General features: G+C 31.8%; 1 protein-coding gene across 4 annotated transcripts; it reads right to left on the bottom strand.

The window, feature by feature from the left end:
- Positions 1 to 17,606: 17,606 nt before the first annotated feature.
- LOC141660182 (putative plastid-lipid-associated protein 11, chloroplastic) lies at positions 17,607 to 20,053 on the bottom strand. 4 transcript variants are annotated; one of them, XM_074467156.1, is made up of 4 exons: positions 19,487 to 20,053; positions 18,859 to 18,924; positions 18,417 to 18,518; positions 17,607 to 18,061 (listed from the first exon to the last, which is right to left on the bottom strand). In XM_074467156.1, exons 1-3 carry the CDS (start codon positions 19,957 to 19,959, stop codon positions 18,419 to 18,421), a joined length of 639 nt encoding a protein of 212 aa, XP_074323257.1. In that variant the 5' UTR covers positions 19,960 to 20,053; the 3' UTR covers positions 17,607 to 18,061; positions 18,417 to 18,418. The 4 variants fall into 4 exon arrangements, with proteins under 4 accessions (XP_074323257.1, XP_074323264.1, XP_074323252.1 ...); XM_074467163.1 differs by having other exon boundaries at positions 17,607 to 18,058; XM_074467151.1 differs by having other exon boundaries at positions 17,607 to 18,029.
- Between the last annotated feature and the right edge of the window lie 330 nt (positions 20,054 to 20,383).

Raw genomic sequence — 20,383 nt, 5'->3', positions numbered from 1 at the left:
GCTTATAGAGAAGTCTCAGAGATATTAACAAGCAAATGAAGATATGAAGATTGGAGATATCGATAAGTCAGATAATCATTAGAGATCTAAGAGATATCGACAAGTTATTTTTGCATTAGAGAACTCAGAGATATCGACAAGTAAAAATAAAGCTGTGAAGATTGGAGATATCGACAAGTCAATTTTCTTATTAGAGATCTTGATCGAAAAGTCAAAATGCTTATCAAGATGGATCCTACACTTTACTTGGTAGAAATTTAATGGATATATTTTCAACCACAGATATTAAGAGGGTGATTAGCTTACTGAAGGATAAGAATACTAATACATTGGCATGGAGGTCTGTATTGGCTGTATGGTTGATAATAAGGGAAGAAAGAAGAGAAAAAAAAGGTTGAAAGAGAGGAGAGGGAAAGAACATATGTTGAAGAGATAGAAATGTTTGAACAAGATCTGAGGAACTCAAGGCAAAAAGGATGAGCAGAATATCTAAAGATAGACACTTTCTAAACATTAAGGTTAGCAGATTCTCAAAATTCAGAGTTGGTTACTTGAATGGTTATTCATTAGATGAGTGGCTCAAGCTTGTGAAAGCTCTAAGAGGGACTCAAATCATAGAGGAACTGCAAGTACTTGTAGACTTAAGGGACCTCATTAGACAAGAAACAGGCTATGAGAAATTTGTGTGATGAATGTACTTATCAAACTCATGTAATCACTTAATGTATAAAAGTTGTACTTCTGCCAATTTTTTATGTAATATTTTATTGTTCATTGTAACTTGGGGTTAGTCTTGTTACCAGGCATGAATTTGTGATAAACAATCTTGTAATATCCGGGATATCGCGTGTAATTATTTTATCAATAAATGATTTTTATGTAATTATATGTGAATTTTGGTAAATTATCTGCTGATTGATAATAATATTTAGATGTATATATGTGATAAAATGTGAGTGTGTTATATCTATTATGTACAGAATAAAATATAGATAATTAAGGAATTTTTCTGGTAATTTTTGGAGTATTATATGATTTTATATTGATTTATGAATTTATTAATTATTTTCTGAATAATTACAAAATTATTTTATAAAGCCGGGAATCGTCCAACCTCAACCGTTTTTATGTTTTTACAACCCGAAACTCTTCCGAAAACTCCTTTCTAACCTAATCTGATCGTTCCAGACATTTTTCTTGTTTTGACTTTTTCGATCCGGATTACGGTTTGACCCGTGTGCGGCCCGACGTAAGATTTTTGATACGATAATCATTTCGGTGAATCAACAAAACCCGTATTCTCGAAAAATGAGATAATATTACATTATTTTTGTATAAAATGCTTTATAATAAGCCCGGTTGGGATAATTATCCAATACATATATTAAATCGGATCGTTTTTGAAGTTACTTAGTGGCTAAGTAACTAATTTAACAATCCAAAATGATCCAGAATGAACCAATATTTCGTAAATATAAATAGCATATTTCTTATTTCATTTTATTCGTTTATTTATTTACAACCAGTAAAAATACAGTAAATACAGAGAAAAACCCTAGAAACCGATACGTTCCTGAGAATCAAACGCACAAATGAAGGCGTTACCGAACTCCGATTCAAGCGTGCAATATATCAAAACGAAGCTCTCGAAATATAGAATCATAATCAATCATCAGTTTTTACCCAGAAATCAAGGTATTTTTCTGATTTAATTATTTTAATTCGAATTAATTATAGATTAAATTATGAATTTTTGTTCTTGATGTTTTTGATATGATTTGATGATTCCATCGTGTAGATAATATTTTTCTGGTCATTTTGGTATATTATACATCAAATTTGGAGTTCAATAACATGCCCAAATTGTTGTTCGATTATCGGATTAAAGAAATTAGGATTTTAATTCTTTGAATGTTCTTAATCCAAATTGCGTATTTCTTTTTTATTAATTCTGGGGGCGAGTGAGTGGTACTAATGAATAGATCGTTTGAAAACGAGTCGATTGATGTATAAAGTTGTTGTGTTGGAAGCCTGAATGAGGTGGCCGGATTTTTGAGCTTCTCGCCGGCTTCAATGATGATGTCGTCGGATTTCCACTTCGGGAAACGATTTACGGCTATACTGGCCATAAGTGGACCTCTGTTGTGATGCTGAAACGAACCCAGTCAAGAAAGGATAAAAACCATGTCGTCCTGGAGATTATTAGCCTCGCCGGAGTTCGTTACCGGCCACCGGAATCTGCACCAGCCGATTTGTTCTTGAACGATCAGGTCGGGTCGGTTTCGACCCGGGATATAACCCGGTTTCGATCCTTATTTCTCCTAAATCAAAACTCAAAAACTGTTTTCGATTTATTTTATTTTACAAATTATTTTAAATTCTGTTTTAATTCAAAAATTCATTTTAAAAATTCTAAAAATCTATATTTAATACAGAAAAATTATTTTTAATTAAAAAGTATATCTTAATTATTTAATTAATTAATTTTAGTTGATAATTAATTATTTAATTAGTCAATTAATTTAAATATTAATTGATTAATTAATTTAATTAGGTATTAATTAATTTTAATTGATTATTTAATTGGATTTAATTATTTAAAATTGATTTAAAAATTTGGAAAAATAGTTTCGAGTTTTAAAATATTATTTTAAATTATTTTCAAGGCCTGATAATTATTATAAAAATAATTTAAAGTCAAATTCGGGTGTTCGAATCCTATTATTTAATTATAAAATGATTCCAATTTTAATTCCGAAAAATGTTCAAAAATTCGTATTAAATACCTGGAAAATCATTTTGACCCCGAATCTTCTTTGATAAATTATTTGTATTGAATATCTTATGTGCTATGTGTTATATGTGACCTGATTGCTGTATAAAATGATTGTTTGTGCATTGTTTGACTGTTTCTGCTGTAACTTTTAATCCGTACGTCGGATTTGGGTGAAACGATGGGTAGATAGAAGCTTGTATTGAATAGAATGAGTTGAGAAATAGTGTTGATAAGTATATGTGATGTTTAATAGAGGAAGCGAGACGTAGAAAGGGAAAGCAGGTAGTCAGTGAATGGGAATCAATTGATAAATGCTAGTAAAGTGAAAGCGAATCGATAAGGCAAGTGTTTCTGTTCCTCTTGATTTTATTGCAAGTATTTTGGAACACTCTTCACTATATTGCTGTTACTTTAAACGGTTATTATTCTATATTGCAAGTATTTTGAAGTACATAACCCAAACCCTGATTCTTATTGATCTCGAGCCATAAGCCTGTTTCTTTATAAACCATTAATGGTTGAATTCACATATACAAACCACACCTATACAATACTACTTCACAAATACATACCTACCACATACTGATTCCCGATACGAAATTACTTATCATATTAACCCTTATATCTTGTGTAACAGAAGACCAACTCTTGTAACTCTTGAACCCTTGGGTCTTCCGTTTTCTGATTCTTTCTTTGATTGAAACCCAACCTTCATGATATCCGGATTATTTCATGAGATTACAGATCATCCTACATTTCAAAGTAAATGTTGTTTATGATTCAACTACTGAGTTACATTGCTAATTACATTGTGATTCTAGAATTGGATTTTTTTTAAATATAGACCAGATTCGTGGTCGGACCAGATTCGTGGTCATAATAGGCTAATGCGTGCCTTAGATCTAGTATATAGAGCAAAGCTGGGAGTCTTGCTCGGGGTTAGTGCGTGACTGATCAGCAGCCTAACCTTGGTTTTTAAATGAAAATGAATATCCAATTCTATTCATTGCTTATCAGTAAACTTGATTCCTTATATTATTTCAATTGATCATTGTTAATCTCAGTTACTGTCTTTGTGACTTGCTAAGCTAGTTAGTTCACTCTTGCAAAACTGTTTATATTCTTTTCCAGTGAAAAAGGAAACTGGTGGTAGCGAAGATCCCCAGACAAGTGTGCGAGCTAGGTATCCAGGTTGAAATGGAATAGACTAGCAGATGATGTTTGGCTTGGTTGTATTGATAGTTTGTAATAAAGTTTAGACTTCAGTTGTAAAATAAATAAACTAGGATTTGGTACGTTTGTGTAATAAATAAGATTGTGGCTTGTGGACATACTTTAAACTGCATCGATATGTGGATTATGGCAAGTAGAGTCATTGCATATATATATATATATATTCTTATATTCATAAACAGGTTTAAATATGGTGTGTGTATTTTGGACCCCCAAACTTCTGACCCGGGTTTGGAGGGCGTTACAGTTTGGCATCAGAGCCACGGTTTAAAGTCACTGTCACAAGCCTAGATTGTCGGGAATTGGTAGAGGGCTAAGATTAGTATTAGGTAATAAAGAAATAGAACGTCAAGAAGTCGAATACGACTAAATAGTAGACTTTAGTATGATTTGTACCGAGATTCGAGATTCTTATTTAGCAACGTGATTTGTGGATAGCAGCGATGGCAGATTCCTTTATTTCGATATCATCTTATTACTCGGAGCTTTTCGTCGTAGGACCGTCATCTGATCCACGTCTTATTCTTCCGCCGGTGTCAGCTATAATACCTGTTACGACGGATGCACCAATACGAACTATTCTACCTCTAAGTGTGAGATTACCTACTCGAGAACCTCCACCTGTTGACTATGACTCTATTGGACATTCGGCTGCAGGTGCGTCTTAAGATTTTGTTGATTTCATTATAAATTAGATTCTCTCCTTCCCTACTTGTGAATTTTCCTATCTAAATATTGTTTCTTTTCTCGATGATTATTGGACGATTGGGGAAAACAATGCATATGTGCTGACTATTTGTCTACGTGACAAAAGGGTTTCGTATTCTATGACAATGAATTTCTTCAGTAATCTCTAGTATGAGGCTCTTCTTTTGGAACGAGAAGCCCTGTTTGCACATGTCCGGGGATTTTAACACGTTATCAGGACTATAGATGTCGACAGAAATATGAAGGAACTTCGGAATGAGATATAGGTGACCCAGGGAGTACTTGAAGCTAGACAACGGAGATGATGATACAGCTGATATGTGTATAATAATGAGGGATATGAACTAGACTTTTGGTGGGGATATAAGTAAAAAAGACTAAGGCTTGCTGACTGGTGGATAGGCTCGTTGTACCCTTGCCTTCAATAAAACATTTCGTGCTTGTACCACCAAACTTTGATATAGACCAATGTCTTTCCTTTTTTAACATTGTCAATACTTTACTTTACCTGTTTTATCTTACTGCACCAGATATGAACTTTTGTGATAACATGTACCCTTTCCCTTAACTGTTTACATTCTGTAAAGAAGCATGCAATTTACTAAGTTCAATGATTGGAAATGTTTTCAAAAAGAGATATTTCTGTTTTACAACCAGAATTGCTAGAGAAGATAAGAAAGTGCCAAGAGGAAATAATGGATCAGGATATCAATCGGTTGGTTGGAGAAGAGTTATGCATCCAGAAGGACGATCAAGGTGTTCTCATATTTTCATCAAGAATTTGGATACCACCAGTGGCAGAACTGAAGAATGAAATTCTACAAGAAGCTCACAATTCAAAGTATTCCATTCATCCGGGAAGTACCAAGATGTACAAAGATTTAAAAGTAAATTATTGGTGGCCAGACATGAAGAGAGAAATTGTGAAATGGGTTAACAAATGTTACACGTGTCAGAGAGTTAAGGCGGAGCACCAGAGACCGAGTGAATTATTATAGCCACTAGAGATTCCAGAGTGGAAGTGGGAGCATATTGCTATGGATTTTATAGTTGGCTTACCGAGGATAAATGCAAACCACGATGCTATTTGGGTTATAGTGGACAGACTAACCAAATCAGCGCATTTCTTACCTATTAATGAAAGATTTTCACTAGATAAATTGGTCCACATTTATTTGAAGGAAATAGTAGTTCGTCACGGAGCCCCTGTTTCTATTGCATCTGATCGAGATCCACGATTCAATTCGAGATTTTGGAGAAGTTTCAAGAATGCTTGGGAACTAGGTTGAACATGAGTACGGCTTATCATCCACAGGCAGACGTCCAAAGCGAGAGAACGATCGTAATAATTGAAGATATGTTACGTGTTTGTGCCACTGATTTCAAAGACAATTGGGACGAGCATTTACCCTTAGTGAAGTTTACTTACAATAACAATTATCATGCCAGTATCTGAATGCCTCCCTATGAAGCTCTTATGGGCGCAAATATCGATCACCAGTATATTGGGACGAATTCGGAGAGCGTAAAATACTTGGACCTGAATTGGTGCAGCAGACAAAAGAGGTTGTGGAAGTCATCCAGAAGAGGCTAATTGCAGCACATGATCGTCAAAAAAAGTATGCAGATCAATCCCGAAAGGATATGGAATATGAAGACGGAGATCTAGTGTTATTAAAAGTGTCACCGTGGAAAGGATTGACTAGATTCGGAAAGAAAGGAAAGCTGAATCCTAGATAAGTTGGACCTTTTGAAATTCTAAAACATGTCGGCCAGGTAGCTTACGAATTGGCGTTACCCCCACACATGGAGCATATTCATAATATTTTTCACGTATCAATGCTTAAGAAATATAATCCAAATTCTAAGCATGTAATTGAGTATGAGCCGGTAGAACTTCAGGCAGATTTATCATATGTAGAGAATACGATAGAGATTCTAGAAAAGAGAGAAAAGATATTAAGAAATAAGGTTGTAAAGTTAGTAAGAGTATTGTGGAGAAACCCATGGGTTGAAGAGTCAACCTGGGAACTAGAAAGTGATATGCGAGAAAAATACCCTCACTTGTTTACTTAGGAGATTCTGAGGACAGAATCCTTTTAAGGGGGGGAGGATGTAATATCCGGGATATCGCGTGTAATTATTTTCTCAATAAATGATTTTTATGTAATTATTATGTGAATTTTGGTAAATTATCTGCTGATTGATAATAATATTTAGATGTATATAAGTGATAAAATGTGAGTGTGTTAATTCTATTATGTCCAGAATAAAATATAGATAATTAAGGAATTTTTCTGGTAATTTTTGGAGTATTATATGATTTTATATTGATTTATGAATTTATTAATTATTTTCTGAATAATTACAAAATTATTTTATAAAGCTGGGAATCGCCCAACCTCAACCGTTTTTATGTTTTTACAACCCGAAACTCTTCTGAAAACTCCTTCCTAACCTAATATGATCGTTCCAGACATTTTTCATGTTTTGACTTTTTCGATCCGGATTACGGTTTGACCCGTGCGCGGCCCGACGCAAGATTTTTGATACGATAATCATTTCGGTGATACAACAAAACCCGTATTCTCGAAAGACGGGATAATATTACATTATTTTTGTATAAAATGTTTTATAAAAACCTCGGTTGGGATAATTATCCAATACAGGTATTAAATCGGATCGTTTTTGCAGTTACTTAATGGCTAAATAACTAATTTAACGATCCAAAATGATCCAGAACGAACCAATATTCCGTAAACATAAATAACATATTTCTTTTTTCGTTTTATTCGTTTATTCATTTACAACCAGTAAAAATACAGTAAATACAGAGAAAACCCTAGAAACCGATACGTTCCTGAGAATGAAACGCACAAACGAAGGTGTTACCGAACTCCGATTCAAGCGTGCGATATATCAAAACGAAGCTCTCGAAATATAGAATCATAATCAATCATCAGTTTTTACCCAGAAATCAAGGTATTTTTCTGATTTAATTATTTTAATTCGAATTAATTATAGATTAAATTATGAATTTTTGTTCTTGATATATTTGATATGATTTGATGATTCCATCGTGTAGATAATATTTTTCTGGTCATTTTGGTATATTATACATCAAATTTGGAGTTCAATAACATGCCTAAATTGTTGTTTGTTTAACGGATTAAAGAAATTAGGATTTTAATTTTTGAATGTTCTAATCCAAATTGGGTATTTCTTTTTTATTAAATCTGGGGGCGAGTGAGTGGTACCAATGAATAGATCGTTTGAAAACGAGTCGATTCATGTATAAAGTTGTTGTGTTGGAAGCCTGAAGAGCGTTTCCGAGCTTCTCGCCGGCTTCAATGGTCATGTCGCCGAATTTCTACTCCGGGAAACGATTTACGGCTATACTGGCCATAAGTGGACCTCTGTTGTGATGCTGAAACGAACCTTGTCAAGAAATGATAAAACCCATGCTGTCCTGGAGATTATTAGCCTCGCCGGAGTTCGTTACCGGCCACCGGAATCTGCACCGGCCGATTTTTTCTTGAACGATCCGGTCGGGTCGGTTTCGACCCGGGATATAACCCAGTTTCGATCCTTATTTCCCCTAAATCAAAACCCAAAAACTGTTATTGATTTATTTTATTTTACAAATTATTTTAAATTCTGTTTTAATTCGAAAATTCATTTTGAAAATTCTAAAAATCTATATTTAATTCTGAAAAATTATTTTTAATTCAAAAATGTTAGGTCCCATTGTGTTTGTAGAAGGGGGGGATGAATACAAACAGTACCGAATAATCGAATTAAATGCGGAATAAAAAATGTGAAACAAAATTCAAGTTAAATAAAAATATTATTAAACTTGAAAGGTGTTACAACAACTGTATCGATTACAAGGAATTAATCTCAAATTAATTATCACAAATCTAGAATAAATTCGACATGAACTTTTTCTATTTTTGTAATAAAAAGATTCAAATGCTAAACGCAATTTGAGATTAAGTTCTAGGGATTTTGATCCGCTAGATTGTTACACAAGAACAAGATAAAGATTTCTAGTTGATTGGATTTAACTTTACAATCTAGAAATTGATCTTGAATAAAGCAGATGAAAATGAAATATTTGCTGCGGCTGCTGTGTTCTTGTTTTTGACTTGTGTATTGGATGATATTTGCTTTCTGCTGCTTCTTTTTCTTTTTAATTCATTCAACAGAATTGAATTGAACTGGAATGACAATCCTGAGCTCAGCAAGACTTTCGGTATGACAATCAAATGAACTAGCAAGACTATCAGAATGAACTAGCAAGACAATCCTCTTAGCTGCTAGGACATTCGGTGAGACTATTGAAAATGGCCTAGCATGACAATCGGTATGACAATCCTGATTGTCATGCTAGTTCATTTTCAATTGTCTTGCTGATTTAATGCAGATTTTAATCCAATTAAAATTCTGAAAAACCTTAATATTAATTCAGAATTAATTAATCAATTAATTCAATTAATCAATAAATTAATCTTTGCAGATATAATTTATTTTCTTAATTAAATTATATGACTTAATTAATTAATAGAGAATTAATACTAATTTTGAGCAGCAACCAATCTTCTGAATATCTTCTGAAAATCACTGAAATTATGAATCAATTCCACCACTTCAATGTTGACACTCGATGTACTGTCTGGTTCATGAGTGACTAACTTCCGTGACGTTTCTTCATGTCTTGACTTTGACACTTTGATTTTCTTCAGATTAAATCCTTGTAATTAATGATACACTGACGAGATCTCTGTCACTTGATTAAATCTACGATCTTGATTTATATCACTGAGGCATGATCAACTTCTTGAACTTCTTCCAGTGAATTAACTCCTCAAGTTTGTAGATGAACCTTGTTTCTGAATCCTTTGACAGATATTACTTTGCGAGATCTCTGTGACGGTAGATCCACTATTTACTTATTATATTCTTATTTGAGTTGAGTTGAATCCTCGAATATACAAATAGGCCTATGACATATGACTTACAAAAAATAAATCTTAATTATTTAATTAATTAATTTTAGTTGATAATTAATTATTTAATTAGTCAATTAATTTAAATATTAATTGATTAATTAATTTTATTAGTTATTAATTAATTTTAATTGATTATTTAATTGGATTTAATTATATATAATTGATTTAAAAATTTTGAAAAATAGTTTCGAACTTTAAACTATTATTTTAAATTATTTTCACGGCCCGATAATTATTATAAAACTATTTTAAAGTCAAACTCGGGTGTTCGAATCTTATTATTTAATTATAAAATGATTCGGAGTCCAATTTTAATTCCGAAAAATGTTCAAAAATTTGTATTAAATACCTAGAAAATCATTTCGACCCCGAATCTTCTTTGATAAATTATTTGGATTGAATATCTTATGTGCTATGTGTTATATGTCACCTGATTGCTGTATGAAATGATTGTTTGTGCATTGTTTGACTGTTTCTGCTGTAACTTTTAATCCGTACATCGGATTTGGGTGAAACGAAGGGTAGATAGAAGCTTGTATTGAATAGAATGAGTTAAAAAATCATGTTGATAAGTATATGTGATGTTTAACAGAGGAAGCGAGATGTAGAAAGGGAAAGGAGTTAGTCAGTGAGTGGGAATCAATTGATAAATGCTAGTAAAGTGAAAGCGAATCGATAAGGCAAGTGTTTCCATTCCTCTTGATTATATTACAAGTATTTTGGAAAACTCTTCACTATGTTCTAGTTACTTTAAACGGTTATTATTCTATATTGCAAGTATTTTGAAGTACATAACCCAAACCCTAATTCTTATTAGGTGTTAGCAAAGTTAAACACATGTCCTCCAAAAAAATATGTACATAAGTAATTTAATCTTTTGCGTTAATTACCTTTTATTTGGTGTTAGCAAAGTTAAACACACTAATCACAAGAATGTTATAGAAATATCATTCCTACGCAATATTTTTTATATCAATGTTATATTACGATTATGTTGTATTGTTTTAGATTCTTATTTGTATAACAAAAATCATTATGCTCTCCTTTAAAATTTGTTTTTTTTTGTAAATTAGATATATTACTTTTAACTAGCTCCGTAACCCGTGTAATGCACGGACATATTCAAAATTGTGCTAAGTGAAACTGATTTTGCTGTAATTGTTGACGATATATATATATATATGTGTGTGTGTGTGTGTGTGTGTTTGTGTTATTACCTAATGGATTAATAATTTGTTTGTTTATGCATATGAGCATAAGTGGTTGAGGTATGTTTGCAATGGTGCATTCACGTGAAATAATAAATTATGTTAGTATACATTTTATCCCACTTCATAATTAAATGGTATTTGTAATATGTTAATGCTTATAAAGTAAAATAAATATAAGTGATTATGTGTGCATGATGTATATCAATCACTCTAAATATAAAATAATTATTAGTTTATTTTTTAATTATTTAATGTGTTGTGTTAGAAATGTGAATGATTAGTCCTACTATATAGGCAATTGAGGTCAGTACTGTAAGTTTACTCAGTGAATGACATATGATACTCTCTGTCCTAATAACTTTCTATTTTGGAATGTTCCACCGAATTGTTAACATTTCCTAAAATAACATATTATTTTTATAATGGCTCCAAAATTTAACCCCGCTTTCTTAATTTTTCTTCAACATAAATGAGTTTTTAATCTTCGTGTCTAATAAAGATGTTAACAACCTATGAGATGGTGGGAGTATATAATATATGTCACAGAATGATTAATAGTGAAATATAAATCGAACATATATGTATAAATAGTTTATTTTATTTTTTATTTCATTGAATTTAATATATTATTTCTCCATTTCATTATGCTGGAGGACGAGTTTAGATTGATGACAAATAAGAATATACGAGTATGTATATGTGTGTATGTCCCTGTATTAATTTATGTATATGTATATATTTATTGTATATATGCATGTTAGATAATGAATTATACACAGGGGGTGAATATATTTTTGTGTTTTTTCTGCTTTTCTTGAATATTTAAGGTGGTGAACAAAATAAATTAAATCTTGTAGTGAACTGTGTTAATACTGAAATTAAACAAGTAAGAACAGTTGACACATATCTTTCAAAACTCACTTAATTTTATATTAAAACTAAGAAGTTTTGCTACAAAATTTCTAGGCTCTTTGTTGATAAAGAGCTTAGATTCTTACTTGAGAGAATATAAGATTTTTCTTATCTAAATTGGTACTTCTAACAAAGGACCAGTGTTAACTTTATATGATAGTTAACTACTGGTTTACACAGTGTGTAATAAGAGATGCTATTCACTTTAGTAAACTGTCACTAATCATTCCATTTTAGGAAAAACATATCTTCCATTTATGGTTTAGCATATATTTGCATACTGTGTTAACTTTGATCTTCCTTTGTCAGTTAATCTTCACCCTTGATCTTGTATGCCTCAAGTTTCTTTTTGTAGACTTGTCAATCCAACTGATTGGATTATTTGTTAATTTTTAATCTTGGATATTGAACTGGTCTGCACTTTGTATTTTGAGTTTTATCTCGAGATCTCCAGTTTGATATATAGAGAACTTGACATCTCGATAAGTATATTGCCTTATCGAGATCTCTCATTTCTCTATAGTTGTTTTGACTTGTAGAGATCTCTGAGTTCTCTATAAGAGAATTTAGCTTGTCGAGATCTCTCCACTTCATGTCTTAACTTTGGCTTATAGATATCTCTGAGTTCTCTAGTTACTAATTGACTTGTCGATAACTTAGAGTTCTCTAGTGATATTTGACTTATCGATAACTCAGAGTTCTCTAGTGATTTTGGACTTGTCGATAACTCAGAGTTCTCTAGTGATTTTGGACTTGTCGATAACTCAGAGTTCTCTAGTGATTTTTTGACTTGTCGATAACTCAGAGTTCTCTAGTGAAGAAATGACTTGTCGATATCTCCAATCTTCATGTCTTCAATTTGGCCTGTCGATATCTTAGAGTTTTCTAGTAGCTTTCCTGACTTCTCTATAAGTCATTCTAGAGTTCTCGAATGACTTCTCTATAACACTAAATTTGTAACTTGTAGAGATTTGACATAGAACATTTTTCTCAAAACAGATTTATTCAACTCCAAACTTCTTCATAATTCTTCTGAGGCGTGATATTCTTGATCTTCTTCCAGATATAATTATTTGGCTTGATACTGTTTAAAGAAAAAGACTCCAGTCTGCTCTTGATCGTTTTTACAGACTTTATATATTACAAAACGAAATGCAAACTAAGATTACAATACAACTTACTTAGGGTTGTCAATTTGATTTAGTCTTGTTATAATATATGCATGTCTTGCATAACAATGCACATATTAATTATACAACAACTGATAATGTTTAATAAATGAATAGTGAGGTGAATTAAATATTATTTAGATATTAATGTAGGTGGTATAATTGTCATATGAATTAATATTCTTAATAAACCCCTTGACGATGTTAACAACCTGTGAGACAGTGAGAGTATATGATATATGCCACGTAATTATTAATACTGAAATATAAATCATAAATATGTATATAAAGTTTATTTTATTTTTTATTTCATATGATTTAATATAATATTTGATATCTGACCATTTTATTGTGTTGGAGGACAATGTTAAATTGATGATAAATAAAAATATATGACTATGTATCTATGTATGTAAGTGTGTATGAGTGCGTGTCTATGTATGTATGTGTGTATGCATGTATGTATGCATACATATATGTATATATACAGGTATGTATGCATATATGTATGTATGTATGTATGCATGCATGTATCTATGTATATTGTTGTACTATATATATAGTAATAGATTTGACAAGATTATGTGTTTTAAATCTTTGTTGTAAGAAGAAAAAGTAGAAGCATAGGAAAAGCTAATTTTTTTGGTGTTTTTTCGTACATAAATGTAACCAATTTACATATTTTGTAATGGTTAATTGGGTTAGCCAAGGCTCTCGGTGATATTCTAGAAATAAGACTGCTTTTGTTAAGAAAATAAAAATTTCAAGTATAATTCTTACAATTTATATTATCACGGTAGGCATGTAGTTTACATAACTAAAGTGCGAGATACGTTAAATGCGTCAATTATAATTATTAATATTGTTTATTTAGTATTTTATGTCTTACTTACAAAGTGTGCCGGCCAAAAAGCCGGGGAACAAAATTCTGATAAACTATTTAAAAAACGTTTTACCTCTATTTATCTTTTTTTTTTCCCGAAACTCCTTTATTTTAAATACTAAAATTAAGACTCCGGTCTTTAAATACTATGTTTTAGAAAATAAAATCAAAACCTTTTGTAAATTGGATAAACGATTATTTTGTTTAAATATCTGAGTAGAAAATCTAAATAAGACAAATGATAATTTTAAATTCCCGATTCGTGAATTCAAATAGGACTGAAATTCATAACAGATATCGGTCCAACAAAAGGTTATACAAACCTATATTAAAATCTAAAGTTTCATATTGTATCTAAAGTTTGGAATTTATAATGAAATCCATTCGGATTGAAATTCACAACGTGTGTCAGCCTAAGAAAATATTATATAAATCGTATTAATTAAATGATATTTGAAATGGAATTTTTTGTTTAATTTTATAGACTTATATATATATATTTTATTAATTAGTCTAAATTATCAAAAAAATTAAATAGTTAGGCCGCAGCGAAGCGCGACTTTGTCGACTAGTACTTATTTAAAGGAGAAAACGAGTGCGTTTATGTGCAGTGTAGATTGTCTCATTCTATTTTTCAATTTTCTCAATTTTTTGAATTTAAAATTATTAAAAACTACAATTAACTTATATTATTCTAAACTTACTCTTCAAGTCAAACAAAGTTAATTTTACTAAAAACAATAGGTACCTTATATTTTTCTAAACTTTCAATTCAATTCAAACAAAATTATTTTTGCACAATAACTCTTATATTCTTCTAAACTTTGTCTTCAAGTCAAGTAAAATTAATCTTGCACAGTAAATCAAAAAATAAATATAAAACATGTTTATAAAATGAGGGATTTATTATTGGAGACGAGTTTATACATATCAACAGCAGCTGCAACAACAATGTTGAGCCATATCCTTCCATCTTTTCATATATATATATATATATATATATATATATATATATTTGTATGTATAAGTATATATGTGTAAATGTTGTTTCTCAAGTAAACCCTTAATTTTATTGTATTGTGTAATTGAAGTCGTAAATATACTAATGTTTTTTGTTTTGTAATCCGTGTTCACTTGTAAGTCCAGGTGGTTCATTTGAAGGTACTTTTGTTCGAAAAATTATTATTATTCTATTTTTAGGGTTGTTCTCATATTCATTGTTTAATGTGATCATAAACACACACCTAAAACACTTAGGTTAATGAAATTGATCGATGTCGAGAGTAGAATGCTAAAATTTGAAGTTTATAAGCTGATGTAAAACACAGTGTAGTAGATATTGGGTTGGAATCAAGAGTTTCGATGAGAAGAAAATTGAAGAAAAGTTCAGAAAAAATTGATAATTTTTCTACAAAATTATTGATTAGAATGATAATAGAAAACTAAAAATTTGAATATATATTTTTATTTTTATTTTAAATCACGTTTATAAATTCGATGCGAAACACGATTTTATAAATTAGTTAAATTTAAATAAACAAGATCGAAAATGATCCACTCTAAAACAATGGCCAAACTTTGATCCCAAACCCTTGATAGAGTTTGGCTCCCCAAATAGATTTTTAGGATTCCATCAAATTTTGGAAAACTCCAAAGTAATATATAATTAAATATTTTTTTTAAATTTCTTTTTCTAACTATGAATGTAACTTTATTTAACACATCATTTGCACTATTTAAAAGTCTTTCACTTGTCATTTTTATACAACAAGTTAAAAGTAAATGATGATGTTATTAAGGTAGACTTTACCAAATATATAAAAGGTTATAATTACATGTGAAAAGTTAGGAACATGTATGTTTCTTGCTTAGACAAATTCTTTTGGATAATGTTAATAGTTATCTGTCAATTTTAACTTTATTGTGTTTCAGGTTATTCTACTTTTCAAAAATGATAAAGTAATAATTACTCCCTCGGTCCCAATTATCAATCCTGTTTATTTTTTGTGATAATATTGACCCAATTTTGATAAAAAATTTCATATAATATATAATCAATTTTTTTTTATAAAAATTATATTATTAGAAAATATATGTAATCTTCTTTAACATGTATTTTTTAGTTTTTTAAAATAATAAAAGATTGATATTTAATTTACGGTCAAAGTTGGATCAATTTAACAATAAAAAATCAAATATGAAAGATAAAAATTGAGACAAAAGTAAGTATTACCTCCCAAACTTACTTTACACACGGGTGTTTTCATTAATAAATCAATATTATAATATAACATGTAAATTAGGGATAATTAATAATTTGATTAACTCACCATTTTTAGTTACCTGTCAATTCTAACTTCATTGTCTTCCTAATTACTTTATTTCTCTAAATGACAAATGTAATTAAACTGTACTTTCCCATTTATTTTGATGTTTGGTCAAGATTGCTTCCACGTCCACCCACTGCATCAGCCATATTAGATTCCTTTTCATTTTGGAAATAGATACGAAGCCCACTTGCTCCCTTATCTTCCATTACAACCACACTTTTGTGTAAATGGTGGGGCCCAAGAAGACAAAACAGCCCAACATGGAAGGCTATGAATAGATGGCCCAACTACATAATTTGACCCAAGAAACCCTTTGCCAGCAGGTTTATCTTTTGCACTTTAACATGATTTCTCAGCTCATGAATTGTCACTAATACTAGTTCACCTCCCTAACAATATCTTGCTAGTACTGCAGTATCTGTTGAGATTTTACTCGTGAAATTCGATTAGATTAATGACTGCGATTAGCTCGGGTTTACGGCTGTATAACTTATCGTAAACTAACCCAGTTTAAAAATTTGAACGTTTTGTAATCAAGTGAAACTCGGGTTAACTTGATTGTAGAAAAGATGACAAACATACAAAATGCGAAATATAGGTTGAAACTTGGGTTAACTCGATTCTAAAAACTTGACAACCATACAAAATGCGAAATATAGGTTGACGTGTCGCGTCCATTGTCATTCTCATCATTCCTTGCCAAAGCCATTTTGGCCTTGAGAAAAACAAAGCGCATGCATTATCTAAACTGATACTATTGAAGCTCTGGAATCACAAATGATTAGTGACAAGTTAGGAGACAGAAAAAGAAACTGAATGTGACTTGATGATTGAACATTCAATTACTTAGGGGCAAGGAGAGGGACATGTACAGAAGATCATGCGAATCAAATCTTTCTTTGGGACCTTTTCAGATTATTAAGGTATCCAGCATGGTTGCATGACCTACAAAGTACAAACTATGTGCTCCTTTTTCCTTTCCATTTCCCCTTTTTATGATTGCCTATACAACTTGCATTGTAATGGATTTGGAGATTTTAAAAAGATATTGAAGCTTCACAGGAATGCAATTATTAAAATGCTAACTAGTCCATTGATAATAATTTGCATTGATGTTTCTTTAAACAACCACTACTCCCTGGAGTGATAGTGTTTCTGTAATGGAAGTCAGAAAGAAGGCATACAGTTTTTTTTGACTTCAGAGAGTTTATGGTATACCGGAGGAACCATAGTCCAGCAAGGACACACGAGGCAGTGTGAATCCGAAATTGATTAATATAATGAAAGTTCAGCAAGGACAAGTTCAGCAAGGACAGACGTGGCGGTGTGAATAGCATGAATAGTCCAACAAGGACACACGAGGCGGTGTGAATAGCATGAATGATAAGTTCAGATTAATTCCAAATGAAGAACCTATATACAACAAATGTACAGTTTTAATGCAATAGAATATGAGGAGTGTCAATCTTGCCAATCATGAAGTTTTGTGGACTAATGGTTTAACTAATCTGTGTTTTCTGAAAGATCCTCAGTGGAAAAAGATTGCAGTGAGCTTTTTAAACTGCATTATTTTTTTCTCTATCCCGAACCAAGACATGATCGAACATTGCAGAGGCAATGGCTACATCTTCCACATAAATGAGCGAAGTATATCTTTCACTTCAAAGAATCAATGATCAACAAAACGTATATACCTCCATCTTCCATTTTCAGGTAGCACGATTAACTAAATGATCCTTGCATACATGTCTAAACTCGAATATTACCCTCTCTGTAGCAGCGAACCTGTGGATTGCTGATATTTACAAGTTACAGGTGCTCATTCTACTAAGAACAAAAAAAAATTTCTAAGGAAAAGGAAACGATCCATTAGCAGAATTTCAGTTATGAGTGAAGTGATAGGATAGAGATTTTAAGGCATCAAGTAGATCAATTCTAAACATAGAAACATATATTATTTGACTAACAAAGACTGTTTCAAAGATCAAAGCAATTGATACCGCAATTTATACTAATCTTAGGACAATTTTGTTCTGATCGCCAGTTTTCTAAAAAAATAAGCCATTGTTTATACTGGTATAAAAAATAAGCAATGATGATTAACTTCTAACTAGGCATACTTGGGGCAAGTTTATATTGGCTAAATGCAGAAGATTTACACTGAAGTAAACTGATTCTCTACCTTCATTCTGTCCAAGAATAAGGAGCGCGATCAACGACTAGATAGTCTCCCCTAATATCTTTTGCTACTCGAATCTCATTGTCAAGGTAGACAGTATCAAACCTACATAAACAAAATGTAACATCATTCCAAATGACATGAAAAAATATCTATAACTCAAAGTGAATGTAGCTCAAATGGTAGATTCGGACAGGTACATGATTTGATCATTGCATCCAGAAATCTTTACAGAGAGGGCGGTAAGGAATATGAGTACTATTACACGATCTTTGAAAATCTTAAACATTTTAGCAATAAAGGATGAAAGATCGAATAAGAACCCAACATACTACATTTCTTTGGTGGCCACTGCTATGCGGACATCCATTCAATAAAAGAACAAATGCACAAAAATTATCACTAGATATTTTACAGAGATTGCGATCACAGTCAAACCACTCACCATCCCTGACCGAATGGAGGTAATGGAAACTCCCAGTCCTTTCCGCGGAGAACTGCACTTGTAAACCTATCACATTAGATACACACTATCACTTAATCATGTGTACTGAAACCCCGGCAGATGTACCAAATCGTACATCACTATTCAAAAACAAGATACTAAAATTCTGATCAATCAGATAAGAAAACCAATATTAACTCTTTTCAACCATGTCATTGTTCTTCATTTTTTTCTTTGTTAAACACTTAAACTTAGAGAGTTGATCACTTAAAAATGAAATGAGAGCTCCAAAACTAGGAGATGTTTTGAGTTCAAACTCTCCTACCCCAATTTTAGTAGTAGTAGTAAATTGTAAATGGTCGACCCTTAATTTTTAAATTCTGGTATCATTAAACTGTCATCTGCAAATTCAAGATTCGAAGATTTCAGAAGATTAGAAGGGCTTAATTCGACAAATTAAGCCCTTCTAATACCTCCTCGACTGTGAGAAAGATTTTTGGGAGAGTTGGTTACTTAAGCTAATGTCCTATGTACCGGAACTTGGCAAAATTCAAGCCAATCTAACTACAACATTCTTAGAAACTAAAAAAATTATCATACTAAACCGAAACAAGTTAGTGTTACATACCTAAAATTAATCCGTTGATCCGAAGCAACCTCAAGAGTAGACCTGACAAAGAAAACCCCGTTCGGAGGAAACGTAATGACATTATTCAAAACCTTATTCTGCACATCAATCACCTGCAAAACATCCCCTGTCTCTGTCCCCAAAAAACCAGCATTCTTGATGATAAAAAGTTGTTCTTTCTCAGTTGTCCACAACAATCTCCAGGTACCAGATAAGGACTCATTAGTGGTGACAGTCCCACGTCCATGCACCGCCATTTCTTCGATAGCTTCGATGATTTGGGAGAGTGTTTCGGGGTCATTTTGAGTAGTGAGGCCTCTGTTTTGGTTGGAGATCAAGGAGAGGAGAGTGGTTTTGGAGGTGGAGAGTGAAGAGTGGATATGAGTTGTGAGTTTCGAAATGTGGGGTTTAGGAGTTGGAGAAGTGAAGGGCTTGAAGGAGGAGAGAAAAGCAGGAGATGTTGTTGTAGCCATGGATGATGGTTAGTTATCAAAGTTGAAAACCAGTGGAGCTCCTTGCTTCCCTTCTTTTTCGATATTTCACGCTTCTAGTCAAACCTCTATAAATTAATAGCGTCCGGTGAATTTTATTAATTTATCGAGGTTAAATATATACCGTTGCAATTCTGTTGAGACCAAAAATCTATACTGAAAATAATAATTTATCACAAGTTATTAATCTATTTATCGTTAATTAATCAAAGTTATTGAGAGTAAGAATCAAGATTTGCTGCGTTCTTAAGAAAATGTAATTAACAATTTCAATACAGTTGTCAATAACTGGAATTGTCAATCACATTTTCTTGAAGAGCAGCAAAGCTTGTTTCTCAGTCTCGAATAGTCTGAAACCTAGCTACCGCAACCAAAACCAAAATTTGTCAGAACACCTAATGCATAA

This window comes from Apium graveolens, chromosome 1 (genome assembly GCF_009905375.1).
Source record: "Apium graveolens cultivar Ventura chromosome 1, ASM990537v1, whole genome shotgun sequence".
Taxonomy (NCBI): Eukaryota; Viridiplantae; Streptophyta; class Magnoliopsida; order Apiales; family Apiaceae; genus Apium; species Apium graveolens.
Note: the sequence above shows the minus strand (reverse complement) of the source record. Positions and strands in the feature narration are given on the sequence as shown.